The sequence below is a fragment of the Papio anubis genome, chromosome 3, assembly GCF_008728515.1.
Source record: "Papio anubis isolate 15944 chromosome 3, Panubis1.0, whole genome shotgun sequence".
In the NCBI taxonomy this organism is placed as follows: Eukaryota; Metazoa; Chordata; class Mammalia; order Primates; family Cercopithecidae; genus Papio; species Papio anubis.
Genome location: NC_044978.1, coordinates 37,641,956 through 37,658,368, shown reverse-complemented (window position 1 = coordinate 37,658,368; position 16,413 = coordinate 37,641,956). Strand labels below are relative to the sequence as shown.

At 44.9% G+C, this 16,413-nt stretch overlaps 1 protein-coding gene across 1 annotated transcript in view; it reads right to left on the bottom strand.

Moving 5' to 3' along the window:
* Positions 1-16,413, bottom strand: part of GATB (glutamyl-tRNA amidotransferase subunit B) — an 85,790-nt gene that overhangs the window by 37,260 nt on the left and 32,117 nt on the right. Inside the window, exons 3-5 of the mRNA XM_031664230.1 lie at positions 10,543-10,656; positions 8,009-8,207; positions 7,140-7,262 (exon numbers count right to left, since the gene is read on the bottom strand). Of these exons, the coding sequence (XP_031520090.1) occupies positions 7,140-7,262; positions 8,009-8,207; positions 10,543-10,656 (436 nt within the window). The remainder of the gene's footprint in view (positions 1-7,139; positions 7,263-8,008; positions 8,208-10,542; positions 10,657-16,413) is intronic.

Below are 16,413 nucleotides of genomic sequence, written 5' to 3'. Positions count from 1 at the left end.
CTAAAAGGCTCTTGAGAAAGAGAGAGAGAGAGAGAGAGAGAGAGAGAGAGAGAGAGAGAGAGAGAGAGAAATTTCAAGACAAATAGATGTAGGTAAGAAAGAATCACATTTGGCACCCTACAAAGTAAAGCTCAGATTCTCTATTCCCCGTTTCATTTACAACATTTAAAAGAGAACAGAGTGAGAAGACAAAACGCTGGATTTTATTTTCCTAGTTAAGTTTTTAAATTAAAAAGTAATCTGCCAAACCTGAGTGTCTTGATGGGCTGAATAAATTCATTTCCCAAGATTCCAAAGCAAAAGCATATTAAAATAATAAAGTAGTCAAAATGAATTCCATGTCATGAAAAGGAACTGGTTCTCTGTCATTCTCCCAGTGCTGGGCGGTGCAGCCTATACCAAGCTGGAGGTCACCAGCAGCCGGTGGCTGACACCTCGCCACTCATTCTCAGAGAAAGGGAAGGGTTCACCCAGTTGCCACCCATGCTGACAGGGAAAAGATGCCTCTTAGCTCAGACATTACTCTCTCTCCAGCACTGACTTCTCAACATTTTTACAAGAATTCTGTAGCCCCTTATTTTTAATCCCTTTTTTGACAAGTTGTGTGTATCTGCATCTCAGGCAGTCCCAACTACTCCTGACATCCTGAGACTCTCGGTCTAGGAACCCTGAGGTCATCTTCTACTTCTCTGTTTTATTTGCCCCTTATATCCAAACTGGCAACTAGCCCCTACCAGTTTGGAAGCTGCCAAATATCCCTTATGTCTGTCACGGCCTTTCCATTTCCGTCGCTACCACCCTTGCCCAAGGTCCCTCGCCTGAGGTCTCCGAGCTTCGGGCTTAGGTTATAAGATCACATCCTGACTCTTAACACAGTTCCCTCCTTGTCCAGGGGCTGGCAATGTGGCTGTGACTTTCATACTGCTACAGTCTGGGTTCATCATTCCTGCTGTTTACTCAACAGCACAGACAGCTCCTACTGGATCATCTGGGCTCCTCTGCTTGGCGTTCCACAGCTCTCCTCTGATTTCGGTTGACACAACCCGTATGTTCCCACTGCTCATTCCGGAAGAAAGATCTCCACCAATCAGGGCAGCCCTCTGCATACACATCCCTGTCCGCTCCACCAGCACGCTCTCTTTATCAGAGCTACTGTCCCTCTCCTCATCCCTCAAGGCTTCACTGGAGTGTTACCGCCTCCTCCTAGAAGCCCTCCTCAGCAAGCTGGCCTGCACTGGTGGGTCCCCTAAACTATGAGAATACTCATAATCTATACTACACAATTTAGTATGTGACCACAGTGTACTGTGCACTGGCCTCCATCTTTAAGACCAGAGTGGAAGGCCCCTGAGGCCTGGGCCGGATTTTAACCCCCACTTGCCTTCTCAAGGGCGTCACTCTCAGTTATCCCTTCTCTCCCATACCAGTCATTACTCTTTCTCAGCATTCCATCTGACATATACATATGCAATAGTATTTCTCATTAAATGAACAAACAAGAACCCCAAAACCTATTCCCTTGAACCCAGTTCTCACTCTATCAGTCACTCAGCTATGTTTCTCTGGTTTCCTTTTCAGCAAAGCCTCTTACACAAGTTTTGTTTGTTTGTTGCATATACTGTCTCCACTATTTCACTTCCCATTTATTCCTAAACCCACGTCAGCCTGGCTTCTCTCCCCATCTCTCTAAAAATGCCCTTGTCAGAGTCACCAACAGTCTCCTGGCTGCCACATCTGGTGGACACAGTACACCCTTGTCTTCACCTACTGGACACCTCAGCAGCATGTGACACGCCAACCGATCCTTCCTTCGTGAAGTACTTCCTAGCTCAGCTTCTGTCGCCTTTTGCTCCCAGTTTTCCTCCTCTGGATGCTTTGTTTCCATTTCACTTGCTGGTGCCTTCCTTCCCATCCAAACCCAGGACCCCCTTCCTTATCTAGACTCTCCGGGTGGGCGGATACAGTTTTAAATACCACCTCGTGCTGAGGATGCCTACATTTGTCTCTCCAGCCCAGACCTCTCTGAGCCCCACACTTACAGCTCCGGTATCTATTTGACACCTCCACTTGGAGGTCTCACAGGCAGCTCAGTTTCCAAAAGGAAATCCTGATTTGCCCCTGCACAAAGACATTCTCGATCTCATCTTCCAGTTTCAGTAAACAGTAAACAGCACCACCACCTAGCTCCTCCAACTTCCCTAAAGTCATTTGTGCTTTCTTCCTGTCTCTTACCTTCCACACAGCCTATTTCTAAAAACCATCTTGTACATCTCCCCGTCTCCCCGTCGCTCCATCTTCATCTTCACTGCCACCAGTGCTGTTCAAAACAGCATCGTCTTCCATCTGAACTATTGCAAAAGCTTCTTAACTGGTCTCCTGGCTTCTACTCTTACTCATCTGAAATCCACTTCCCACAGAGCAGCCAGAGCGGTTTTCTAAAACATTCATCAGACTATGTCTTTCCCTTGCTTAAAAGCCTTTCAGTGATTACCACTGTACCTGGGTTGAGAGCTAAACTTCCTGCCATTATCTCTGATCTACCCCTTGCCCGCCTTTACAGTGTCACCTGATGCAACTGCTCCTTCTGCTTCTGGCACAGTGGCCTTGTGCTACCTTGCTTACCTCAGGGCCCTTCCCCAGCCTCTCACCAGGGCCCTGGCCTCAGCTGCTTTCTGGAATGCTCGTCTCCTGGTTCTATGCTGCCTGAGCCTTGAATCATTCTTCAGGTTTTAAATAAATGTCACCTCCTCTGAGGGGCCTTTAAAAAACGACACTGTCACCTTCCAATGTGACTCTGTAGTATGGCACCCCATTTATTTCCTTGAAGCATTTGTTGCTGTAATTATTTTGTTTTATTTGTTAATGTATTTGTCACCCTCCTGAACGTAAGATCCATGTGGCAGGAACAATGCCTCCTGCGGAACCTAGAGTTGGGTCTGGCACTTGGTGACTGTTGAATAAATGAAATCTTATTGAGCGACGCATGCCAGAACGCTGGCATTTTCCTGAGCAATGAGTAAGCAGACTGGTTTCTGTCTCACAGTAGGTTCCCGGTAAGTTCCACAGTTCCGTCTGAATAGGACTAATCTGCAGTTGGAATCCTCTGAAAGGCCCATTGAGCTCAAAGGAAAACTTCCAAAGTGTGCTGAGCTCCATCGAACCAAACTGCAATACTTGGGAGACAACTTTTTTTGAACTCAGGGAACCATGAATTGGACCTCGCCTGCTTTTAAAAATGAAAGCATCTTTCACAATTTAGAATTCTAATTTGGAAGAGGAATAAAAGCATGAGTTTCAGTCTCTCCCAGAGAAGACTACACTCCATAAATACCTGAGAGGAATCATTTAGTATCCTGCAGTGTTGAAAGAGAGTTCGCTAGCCTGGATTCAAATGCAGTATCAAACATTCACAAAAGACGTGCTATCTAGTGAAGACAAAATACCTTTTAAACAAATTAAGTTAAATTGCCTCAAGTGCACAAAAGCTTTACTAGTTAGGTTTGCTTCAATGCATTCTGCACCACTGAGGGAGAGCCTTCATTCACACATCATGAGAATGGCATCAGGCTCAATTTCTACCTTCTAGAAGTCGAGATTTATAACAGCAAAACTAAAAAAACTATACCACTGAGCACAGTGATAAAGTGCAGTTTCATAGTTTTCTCTAAGACACATTCACACAACAGAAATATAACATCAAGATAGAAAACTGTTTCTGCAAATAGCAGGGGCCCAAAGATGTGGTGGGGAAGGTCTGTTAAGCTATCTCGTTCTGATCGCTGAAAATAACAAGGTTTGACCAAAAAAAAGTGACCAAATTTTATTGAACATATTTTACAAAGCTCATTCATCTAGATGAGTGGTCATTCCATAAAAGTATTACTACTTGTTACTGTTAATAAGAGCACTGAACATGTACCCAGCACAGGCTATTTTCGAGGCCCTGTCCTAAGTTTTCTAGACATTAGTACATTCATTAGTACACATCTTGACATTAGTACATTCATTGTAATACAGCTTTAGTCAGAAGTCCCCAATCCGGGGGCCATGCACAGGTCCTGGTCTGTGGCCTGTTAGGAACCAGGAGGCACAGCAGGAGGTCAGTAGGTGAGTGGTGAGCAAGAGAGCCAAGCTTCATCTGTATTGACAGCTGCTCCTTATCCCTCGCATCACCATCTGAGCTCCGCCTCCTGTCAGATCAGCCATGGCATTACATTCTCATAGGAGCACGACCCCCATTGTGAACTGTGCAGGAGAGGGATCTAGGCTTTTGCTCCTTATGATAATCTAACATCTAATAATCTGTCACTGTCTATCACCCCCAGATAAGGGACCATTTAGTTGCAGGTAAACCAGCTCAGCACTCCCAGTGATTCTACATTATGGTGAGTATAATTATTTCATTATATATTACAATGTAATAATAGAAATAAAGTGCACAATCAATGCAATGCACTTGAATCATCCTGAAACCACCCTACCTTCGGCCCCCCAAGTCCATGGAAAAATTGTCTTCCACGAAACCAGTCCCGGGAGCTAAAACGGTTGGGGACTGTTGGTTTTGGTGACAAAGCCACTGAGCTATTCCCGAGGCCTTTCAAACATAACCTATCCAAACTGGAATTCTACGTTTTCTCCCACAAAGTAATTCCTCTCAGCCAGCTGCCGCAACTCTAACAGATGGCCTTGATGACTTCTTTTCCTCTTTGGTTTCTTCTTTTCCCTTTCTGTACAAAATTATTTGCGGCCATGTTTTTTAAGTGTGGAAAGTGAGGCTCAGAGAAATCAAAGCCTGGACACCTATAGCTAGAAGTTGTAGGACAGGATTCCAAGCCAGATCCGGGACCTGGCAGCCCTTGGCACCCTGCCTTGCTATCCTGCCTCTCTTAAGTCAGTATCTGTGATGTTGTCACGACACTGCCATGGCTGCCACTAGGGAAGTGGTATGATGCTGTGCTTAGAGAAATGGCTCTTGGACCCAGACACACCTGGGCTCAAGTCCCAGCTCCGTTACTTCTTCTGAGCCTTGGGCAAATAATCCCCACCTCTCTCAGCCTCAGTTTCTTCACCTGCAACAGGCAAACACTAGCACCTACTTCTCAGCAACGTCATTAAAATTTAAATGAGATGATAAATTAATTTAAAAATGCCTAGCGAACCGAGGAGCACATATTAAATGTCCCAACTGGCAGATATTATTATCGCTGAAACACTTAGCATGTCTACTTCTGTAAACATTCAACTTAACAAACTATTAATACTTTGGGCATCTCCTCAACAGGGGCAAAAGGCTGTCCACTGAGAAGGAAATGACTTGGAACCTGGGCTGAGTTGTTCTATGCTCATCAGCAAAACTATCAGGAACTCACTGAACCACAGCCCAGAAGCAATTAGGCTTCATTCCACAGCACCCTGGGTGTCCACCAGTCTTCAGTGTCACTTCTTCAGGGTGGCCCTCAGCTCCTGAGCTGCAGGCTCCAAGGCCAACACACTGGTCCTAAAGGGGTGGCGGGAGGGACGGAAGGATGAGCAAAGGAGAGGGGGCTGATAAAATGCTCACAGCACCAAGGAGTTGGCTCCCTGCAGACTCCAGGCAGACCTCAGCTCCCACAGAACTTTAGAACAACCAAAGCCTCTCGGCTGCTGTGCTAAGAGCTGCTGGATTTGTATTTAAAAGAAACAAAAAATGTCACAACAAATGAGATTTAATGAACACTCTCAGCTGTCACTGACTGATGAGTTCTTGCCACTACGGTTTATCTCTTGGCAAGGACCCAGATGGGACTATGTCTCAGCTAACAGGTGGCCTATTTATGATCCCATAGGGTTGGTAGGAATCACAGTTACTTTGAAGAAGAATGGGATAATAAAAACTTTCTTAAAGCAATCAACACTTGGAGCATAAATGGATAACCATCCAACTTGCCCATATTTCATTTGTGTTCTGTGGATTAAAAAAAAAAAGTGGCATGAGCAATAAATCTAAAATTGAGAATTCTCTTACTCTAAAAGAGACCGTTGTCTCTGTAAAGAAACTTGTAGGCAGCTAACCTTTATGCCACTCAAACTCATGTGGCTGTGTTTTTCCAGTCTTTAGCTTACAGAAAATAGCAAATAAGCAAGTTCTCTCCTCAGATTCAACATGTACCAGGGCTCTGATGTTATAATTTGCTCCTTGTTACACATTCTATATGACAAATGTGGCATTACAAATCCAGAAGTTCCCCTGTAATGTGCAAATACATTATGTGACACGCTAAGCTTGGTAAATAGTATTATCAGACAGCACGGAGATGAACATCATCATCAACGGCATTTCCTGGGCACCTGCTGTGACCATTGTACCGTGCTATGGAAAAATGCAATTGTAGATTCAGAACCTATATTTTGTCTCCTCTCCATCAGGGCGTGCTCTGAGGGTGGCAGAAGTTTTAAAAAAGTCCCTAGGAACAGAGTACAGGAGAAAACAATGGCAGAGGCTACCCTTTAGGGACTTATGGGAGAGCAAAGCAGTACCAGGCCAGGGCAAAGGACATCTAGAGTCATGAGGAAATCGAGTGTGACCAAAACCTATGATCTTTATATGCAATTTGCAAATGCTTCAAATGTGCAGTCTGGTCCCAGGGGTGCAAGTGTTTCTTTTATTTGTTTTAGTTTCCTACTGTATTTCCACTGAATTTAATTAAGATTTTATCTCAGGGTAAAGTTTGCATAATCTTGGCTTACAGTCAACATAATTTGGCTTCCGCTGTATATGGATGAAAAATCTATGAAAGAAAAGAAACAGACTCAAAGGAAAAGAGACAACTAATGACAAAGTGCTATCTATACGGAACTCACTAACTAAGAACTGTTCTTGATAAACACAGTGTCTTCTTCCTGAGAAAGACTGAACTGTTCAAAACCATTATTTCATTAAGGGTTTGGTGTGTCTGCAATGTTGCTGGTCATGCATTTATATTTGGTTGCGGGCTCATCAAAGAATCCAAGGAAAATTCTAAAAAACAGGGTTGCAAAAGGGAAAAAAAATGGCTGCAAACAACCTCAATATAACTGACAGAAAATAAAACTAAAGTCAGAGAGGTTCTAGGAGGCAGGAAGGGAGAGGGAAACAAGAAGGCTGCTTCTGTGGCTTCTACCTGCCATGTTCGCCTGGCTGGTCCCCAGGGCTTGAAGGATCAGCTGCAGCTCCCTGACAGCTGTTGCCGCCTCTTCTCCACAGGACAAGTCGGGCTCCAGGACCACCTCCAGAAGGCCCACGCCTACCAAAGAGGGGCAGAGTCAGCCTCACTGCAGTTCTCCAATTTCACCAACAGAAAAATTAGGCTTCAGTTTCAGGAAAATCCTGCCTTACTGATGGACTCTGAGTGGTTCTAGCCTCTCAATCATTTCTCTTCCCTTCCAGCATTTTTTTTTTTTTTTTTTTTTTTGAGACAGAGCCTTGCTCTGTCGCCCAGGCTGGAGTGCAGTGGCATGATCATAGCTCACTGTAGCCCTGAACTTCTGGGCTCAAGTGATCCTCCCACCTCAGCCTCCTGAAGATCTGGGACTACAGGTGTATGGCACCACACCTGGCTGTTAATTTTTTGGCGAGTAGGTCTTGCTATGTTGCCCAGCCTGGTCTCAAACTCTGTGTCAAGTGATCCTCCCACCTCAGCCTCCTGAGTCGCTAGCATTACAAGTGTAGGCTCCTAGGCCCCACTTTTTAATTTTTAACTGTTTCACTTCTTTTAATGACTGCTTAAAATATCCAGCTGCTGGGTCTGTGACTAGGTGGATAAGTTTGTCTAACTTTAGGGTGAGTTACTAGCAAGCCTAATAATTACAGTTCAAGCCATGTTCGCTAGTCAGCTACGCCAATCCCAATGCTGATATTTTGGTCTCCATCTGTTAGGCTCCTGTGACTGCTTTCTCAATTTGTTTAAGAAAACTCTAACGATGAGAAGAGGGGTCTGCAATCCAAGAACTGAAGTAGGAAGGAGAAGTAATGAAAACACTCCAAGTCTACCTGCCCTGTTCAAATCAATGAGCGTCTGCGACCTCAGGTCGTCGTGGAGGCTTTTGCCACTGTCTTGCTCCAACTGGATCTGCTTGATCCTCACCGTCTTGGGGATCACCTGACTCTGCTTCTTCCCTGCACAGACGCCGTATGTCAAGCTCCCATTCACAGCAATTGGGAGCCTCTGCTGGGTAATTTGGTAGCCTGCCTGCACACAAACATAGGGTACACACAGTCACTGGTCCACACATAAAAGCTGGGATTCAGTTTACTATCCCTTTTACAATGTCACACAAAGACAGGCCTTCTTAAAGCAAAAACAGTAACAAGAAAAAAAAGGAAAAGGAGAAAAAAATTAGTCGCTGCATTGCAGCCATCATTGAACCTGGTCTCTTCTGCCCCTGCCATTACCCCTTCACCCTCCCCAAATCCTCCACTCCCGATAACAACACAATAAACAACACGAATTCAGCCCATCACCCTCACTAAAGTGCTGTACTGGGGAATAACAATAATATCATTGTCAGGGACCCCTAAGAAAAGAATTTATTGTTTCCATCCAGCTCATTAGCCTAAACTCTGCATCTCATTACCAGGCTCCTGGCAAACCCTCCTTATTCGGAATGCTGGCTAAGCATTTTGCCATCTACTCTCCACACGGCCAACAGCAGTTGCTAGCGTGTGTTTAAGCTTGTTTTGTTTCCACTTTTTAAAGGAATCAATCATGGCAGCTGCCCTCCCTGACCCAACTTCCCTAGCTCCTCCAGCCAGAAAATGCTGTGCCACTCCCCCTCTGTTAACGGAAGGCACATGCTACTAAAGCACTGATGGATCCTGCAAGGATCCCTCACCTGCTTCTAAGTGGAAAGGAAGAATTACTTTCAAATGCACAGAGGCACCAACACGCACTAAAGAGATAGCAGGTCAATGAGGAGAACTGGAGAAGAACAGAGAATAAGAGCAAAGGCATCTGTGGCATTTTCTAGGTCCCAGGCGCTGCTCTCACTGTGTTCCACTCAGTTAATTCCACAACCACCCTTGGAAGGAAGAACAAGGCACGGAGGGATCAGGACCTTGCCCACAGTCACATACAGAGCTAGTGAGCATCAGTGTCAACGTCTGAATTCAGGTGGTCAGGCTCCAAAATCCGTGTCTTTCACCACTTGGCCAGCCAGCAGTTTAAGAACTTTAACTGCATCAGAAATACTACTGTGCTTGTCAAAAGACAGACTGCTTGGCCCGACCGCAAAGGTTTCCAACTCAGTAGGTCGAGGGTGGGGCCTGAAGATTTCTATTTCTTACCGGTTCCCAGGAGATACTGATGTTAGTGCCCTGGGGACCACACTTGGAGAATCCTGCAAAAGGCTAACCCGTTTTCTATGCTGAGGCGAGAAGTCTCAATTTGTAAAACTAAGCTCTGTGTAGGTTGTTGGATAAAATATAAGATACCCAGTTAAATCTGAATTTCAGATAAACAACAAATGCTTTATTATATGAGTATGTCCCATGAAACTCTAGATTATTTGAACGATCTGGGCCAGAAAGACCAGAAAGCCACAGATGACCAAAACATCTCATTTTAGTCATATTATTACTAAATCTCCCACCTCAACCAAACTGTCTGTCACTCTTAAAAGATAAAGAAAGGTGGTTTAATTCTTTCTGCCCTACCAAACAGTAGACTTGCTGAGAGGCTGGAGGCCAGAGGGGAAAAGCAGCAGCCCCTGGAGAACGCAGTCTTACTTGTATTTTTTATTTAATTCTACTTATGCCCTCACCCACTAAAAAACAGCTCCCCCCAATCTTCAGTTCAAGGAGAATGAGGTAAAACAATATCGTCACTGTTGTTTTTCTGAATCAGACCAAATGAAACATTATTTTGGGAAACCCATTCAACATTTCAGTTTTGTTCCAGTTCGATGGTATGAAAAATTGGCTCTCACTCACATGGTGTGGCTTAAAGAAAAAAACTTTTTAATTTTCAGAAAAAAGCGGGTCAGTATGGAGTGTACTGCTCAGCCAATTACTGTTCTTGGTCCAGGTTTCTGGTTCATGTTTCCGCTTACTATTGTCCACTTACTTGCTCCTTGTGAGATGACAGAAATGTCTCCAAAGGAGACAGCCCTATTATTGGGAACTTCAACTTAAAAGCGAGACGCCCTCACTCTGCCGACAGAGCTACAGTATGCATTTACTGTTGCATCAGCCAGAGGCTTAGCTTTTGTACTAACAGGCAATTAGCACCAAATACCACGGGCAGGCTGAGCCTGCGAACACTGGCTTCTACTCCCTGTGCAATTATGAGCGAGCCACCAGAAGCATGAGGTAAGCAAGAAGTCAGCAATCAGGACAATTGCATCCAATCTAGTAAACATCAGGGGCACCTGCCTGCATCAGGGCTGGGCAGAACTTCCCGCTGGGATGGACACAGTGCTGGCTGAAAGCATGAGAGGCACAGCCCCTTTCCCTTGCTCCGACCCCCCACAGCAGGGCTGGCCCAGCTCTGAGAACTTGCAGTGGGGTGGATCACAAAGTGTACTTACAGGGAGGTCTGCATAGAAGTAGTGCTTCCTGTCAAACAAGGACTTCTTGTTTATGTGGCAGTTCAGAGCCAGGCCTGTCATCACCGCCGCTTCTACACACCTCCTGTTGAGAACCTATGGGAACACAATACACAGTTCCTCTCAGAACCGCAGGCTGAACAAATGCTTCTCCCACACACTGACATCCTCGCTGAATATGCAACTTGGCCCTTCAACAGGCATTATCTCTGGTTCTCTGGGTGGGCAGCTCCAGTTCACAAGCCGACTGTTTGCCTGGGAATCAGGGAAATGATATAAAGAAGAAAATGCATGCAGCAGTGGGCAGCAGTGGGCACCACTAGACACTTAATGAACTGCCACATCGGGAACCCTTTCCCCCAGTGCCTGGCATCAAAGCTACAGGAAGAGTCCCAGAAAAGCTTAGCAGAGCAGTTACTACATAGAATAAATCTAATCTCACTCCTTCTACAAACAGAATAAGGGGCCGGTCAGAATACACGAGAGGCACTGATTCCTGAGACGAGTCCTGATGAAGGGTGGCTTCACTTTGACAGAAAAAGAATGAACTTCTGAGAACGGCAGGGCCGTAGCCATCTTCTCAAGGGCTAGGAAATGTGGCATAGCTGTTGCCTGGCTTTCTGTCCGTGCCAGGCCAACTCCCTAAAAGTGGAACACCAACAGAGGGCCTGTCCTACACACCAGATGACTCCGTGCTGCTGGTCTCTCTGGGGGCACCCGGCGCCCCAGTTCCCTCTGGGTCCCACCCTGCCCCACTTACAGGAGTGAATGACCAAGAAATGGCTGGCACACTTCCCAGCACCAAAGAATGTGAGCAGCCTTTAAGAACACTGGGGGTCTGGAACTACACAGACAACGAGAGATAATGTAGCCAAGGAGAAAGAGCATTAAGTTCTCGAGTCAGGTTCGAATCCCACTTCTGCCCTGACTAGGAGCCTCAGTTTCCTTGTGTCTAAAATTGGGATTTAAGATCTACTTTGCAGAACGGATAAAGTGATAGCTGGAACACCTCCCCTAAGGTAGAGATTCAATAAACACTTCATTTCCCTACTCTACTTTGGGAAAATTTTGGAGGACGTCATGTTTGCAGATGAAATATATTTCTATTTTTATTAGGATATTTATGATGTTCTTTAGTATATTTAATAAGCTATTATTGATACAGATAGGGCTTTCTAGTTGAGCATTTCCACACCCATCGTTTTATTTCAGCCTCACAGCAACCCTGTAAAATAAGGAATCTGTATTATTCTAATATTTCAGATTAAAAAAACAAAACTAAGACACAAAGAGTCTAAAACATTTGCCCAAATTCACAGAACTGGCAGGTGGTAAAGCGCCTGTAGTCCCAGTTACTTGGGAGGCTGAGGCAGGAGAATCACTTGAACCCGGAAGGTGGAGATTGCAGTGAGCTGAGATCTTGCCACTGCACTCCAGCCTGGGCGACACAGCGAGACTCCATCTCAAAAAAAAAAAAAAAAAGAAACCCAAACAAATCTCCCTCCTAGTGACAACATCACATCCTTATTTTTTAGGACTCAGGTTATAAGATGGAGCCATTTCACAGTTTCTATTTGGAGTTCTTCATTCTATGCCTAATAATGTCAGCCCTGCAGCAACAAAGGTTTTCAAGAAAAGATGTGTGGGGAACAGGAGGCTCTAATTATTGATGTTTTCACTTGCCTAATGTTTGGCATTTTACTGAGCGGTTGTTACTAAGATACAAATATAGCTGGGTGGAAAATCCTGCCAAATAAAAGCCTGATGATTCGGGTCCAGGCACACAGAACGTGAAACTGGGGTCCCGACCTTGGGCTTTGCTCTTCCTGGGGCCAGAATGCAGCCAGCCACAGCTGGCTCATAAACTGCCTGACTCCTGGTCTGTACCAGTTCTGCCTCATCATTCCCTCTGCTTTCCTAACCACTGCTTTCGCTCTCATTTCAAGCCACTTTGCCCCTCGGACCAAGCGCTTCCTCCTTCTAGGCATGAAGAGAACTCAGATTACTTTGTTTGTTTATTTTCGAGCATGCACCATAGCCTCCCCGTGGGTGAAGAGCTGAGGACCATCACAGACTCTCACTGTGTCCGTGTGCACACAAGTACACGGGCACTTCATAAACCACCACTTTCCAGAGAAGAAGGCAGTAAAACACACAAACACTACAGTGATACTGAGAATATGCTTTAATCTTTTTTTGATGATTTAGAAGCCATGAAGTACTTCGAGGTCAGAATTATAAGCATCAATCATCACACACTACAGCTGCACTGAGGGCCTAGTAAACAGAGAGTGCCAGTTAAAAGAATGCCAAGAAAAAAAGGAATTTCCTAGGATCTTGGTCAAGCTGCTTGTGACAGATAGAGGTCCAGGTCAGCATGTTCTGAGGATAGGATACAGAATGGGAAAATTCAACTTGGGCTGTCTTCACTCCAAAAAAAATTCTTAAATGTCTATAAAGCACTAAACTTTAGGGATACAGAGATGAATAGGACTCTGTCTCTGCCCTCAATGAATCCGCAGCGGTGACATGAACCTGCCAGCGTCTGCAAACCCTTTTCAAGTTTGTCTTTCATACAAGGGTGATCCTGCTAAAATTGTGAATCTGTGGCATTCTGTTACGTGAAGTCCCTCAGTGGCCCCTGATGTTCCCACAACAAAGGCCAAGCTCTTAATGATCAAGCTCCTGCCTACATCTTCAATTTCATCTACTACCACGTCTCCCCACAACACCTCTGGTGTAGTTCTCCTGTGCAAACCGTGCGGATCTTCTGATTCTCCCCATTCTTATTCCCTTCAAAATCCTAGTGAGATGTCACCACCTCTGTGAAGCCTTCCTTGTCGTCCTTTCTGTGTACCTCTTCTGACCTTCTACACACTCCCATTGGGGCCTCTATCACAGTGGATTGAATTTGTTCACATATATTTCCACACAATTGCAAATTTCGTGAGGATGGGAATTGTCTGTCCACCCTTATATCCCTGGAGCCTAATACAGAACCTGAAAAATTGTGGTGCTTGATTAATGTGTGTTGAACTCAAAGGAGGAGGGAGGAGATGAGTATCAATGGAAGGTTTCAGAGAGGCAGTGATGCCCCAGTCTCCTCTAAGGTGTCGTTTGTCACGTGCTGGCCTGCAAACTTGTTTCTGGAAGTGCCCTGAAGTGACAACTGATTGTGTGTGATACAATCAAGATGTAACTTAAAAACTAAAAAGACTAACTTGGCTGGAAGAAAGTATGTTCCAAAATTTCTTTGTAATTAAATGACTACAAAGGATCTCAGGGTTAGCCAGAGTAGCTCTTGTTTGGAAAGAAGGCGAGCAATCTTTGGTACTCACGTAGCACACCTTTCTCAGCTGAGCCTTCAGAGGCTTCTTTTTGGCTTCAGCAAGGGTCAGCAGCGAGTATTTATTGCGTCAGGAGGTGTGCCGCACATCACACACACATGCCATTGAATCCTCTCATTCCTAGGGTAGATACTATTATGATCCTCATCTTACAGTGACGGCAAGCATAGAGATGACATAGTTTGGCCAGGGTGACACACAGAAGTGGCAGAGCCAGGAAGTCAGACCCCAGAACCCAGGCTCTCAAACACTATATTCAATCTGAAATCTTATAAGAAAGAAGCATGTTAGTTTTAGCTATCAAGACTACTAACACCAGGCCATAACCCCAGAGCAGCACCTCAACCCAAATCCTACCAAACATCATTTAAGGCAGATGCTATTTCTAATGTGTTTCTCCCTGCCAGTTTCTCCCTCTTTAGATTTGCTTCCAGGTGTTGAACTCCCAGAGGGCGAGCATTGTGTTCTCTTAACTACATGAAAGAATTAAGTGTTCTTTCAGTGCAGTCTCTGACACGTGGAGGGCTTGGTGACGGGTGAGCCTACATGTTTTCTCAACGAGCAGAGGATGTTCTATTGCTAGACTTCAGAAACCCTTAGACACAGGTACCCATACAATGATTTATCAAATAAGAGGCTAATTCTTCTATTTAATCAGAAGATGAGAAAGCTGTGATGGGTAGAGGTAGGAGATGAGATAAATACACAGTGGGTGGCCAACAAATTGTATGACTAGTAGAGAGAGATAAGGCACATCATGGCCAGGAAAAAGATCTTGGGGTGGTGGGTGGCGGGAGTAGCAAATGCTTTTTAATAAAGAATTGCTTGTTTGGCTTATTGTAAGACCTGTGTAGTGCTGCAACCATAACTTCTTTGAAACCTAAGATACATCCAGCTCATAAGCAACATAAACAACTCAGTTTGCATGAGACCTCTAAGAGGACACAGCAACCCCAATTTGAGAAACACGCTTCTAGTTTTAACATTTATTTAGCTAAACCAGACAAACATTCCCTGATCTCTGAGACCATCATTTAACAACAGCTCCTAACACTTTCAAACAAATCACCAAGTTCTCCACATTCTACTTTCTTAACATATCATGCCTTCAGTTTTAATTCAGGTCTTTGTTTAAACACCACCCACTCCCACCAGGACTTCTGCCACTCACCACCTGGCCAGGAGGTTTCTCTGCCTCCATTTTCAGCCCTTTAGTCTCTCTTCCACACCTCTCCTAGGGCGACTTTTTTGAAGGATAAATCCATTCATGTAATTCCTCAGCTTAAAATCCTTTTCACTGCTTCCCAGTCCTAACAGGATAAAGTCCAACTGCCTGGCAGAGGCTTCAGTGCCCTTGGTGGTCTACCCCGACCACCACTCTAGCTTCCTCTTCCTCCAGTCCCCCTGACCACCATGTTCCCGCAGCCAAACATGAGACACGCTTTCATACAAACTGCTGCTTCTGCTGGGAATGCTCTTCCGCATCTGATTCAGCAAGATCTTAGCATCCGGCAAGACTTTCGGATGTCACCTCTTTTGTGACATCTTTCCCACCACTACTACAGTCGAGGTCTTTCTTCCATTTAGCTCCCCTGGCACTTGGGGAACACACTGTCTCCCCAAACAGACTGAGTTCCCCGAGGGCAATCAGGTCATTTTGTCTTATTCTTCTTTGCCCCATCACCTAAATATAATACCAAGCTGATTAAATGAGATAATGAATAAGTTAACATTTCCTTCATCAACATCCAAAAGACTGTAAGCTGTGACATAAAAGCAAAGTGTTCTACAAAAATATATGAATCAGGAAAAGGAAACCACTCTTTTAACACAGAGACTTTATTACACATGAGAGAGCAGCTGAAACGTCAAAGAGGGCACATTTGGGCAAATTAGAGATTCTCAACAGCAGGAGCCCACTCCTACCCTACAGGGTATGGAGCCATCAGAGGATGCTGGAAACACGCTAGAAGCTGGAGCCATGGGTAAGACTCACCCTCTATCAGAGATGTTGCTGGAGGCAGAGAGCGAAGGCGAAATACCCTCTTGCTCCTTTCCTCCTACCTCTAGTCTTTTATCAGAGCCTCCTGCTGGCTTAACCCAGCCAGAAGCCAGCCAAGCAGGGGCTCTAGGATCTGTAGCCTGCAGGAGCAGCCTCCCTGCCATTCAGAGTGGAGTAGAGAAGTGGTGTAGCACAGAGCTGAGAACACACAGGCCAAAACTACCACAGCAAATACATGCAGTTCTATGTTCATTTCTGTCCTTTTTTCTTTTGATAAATAAACAGCCATTCAATAAAATAATGCCACTCTCTAGTCTGTCCAGTCAACTTAAAACTGAAAATTTTGTGGATACCCTTTTCACATGCGTGGAGCCAAGAATTATGAAATCCAACTAATTTATAAGGAACATTTGTGATCACTCATCTGGATTGAACTGAACTGTAAATCTACATTAAATACCAGGAAAGGGTTTGCTAAGCAAATTAACAGAATAAAGAAGATTA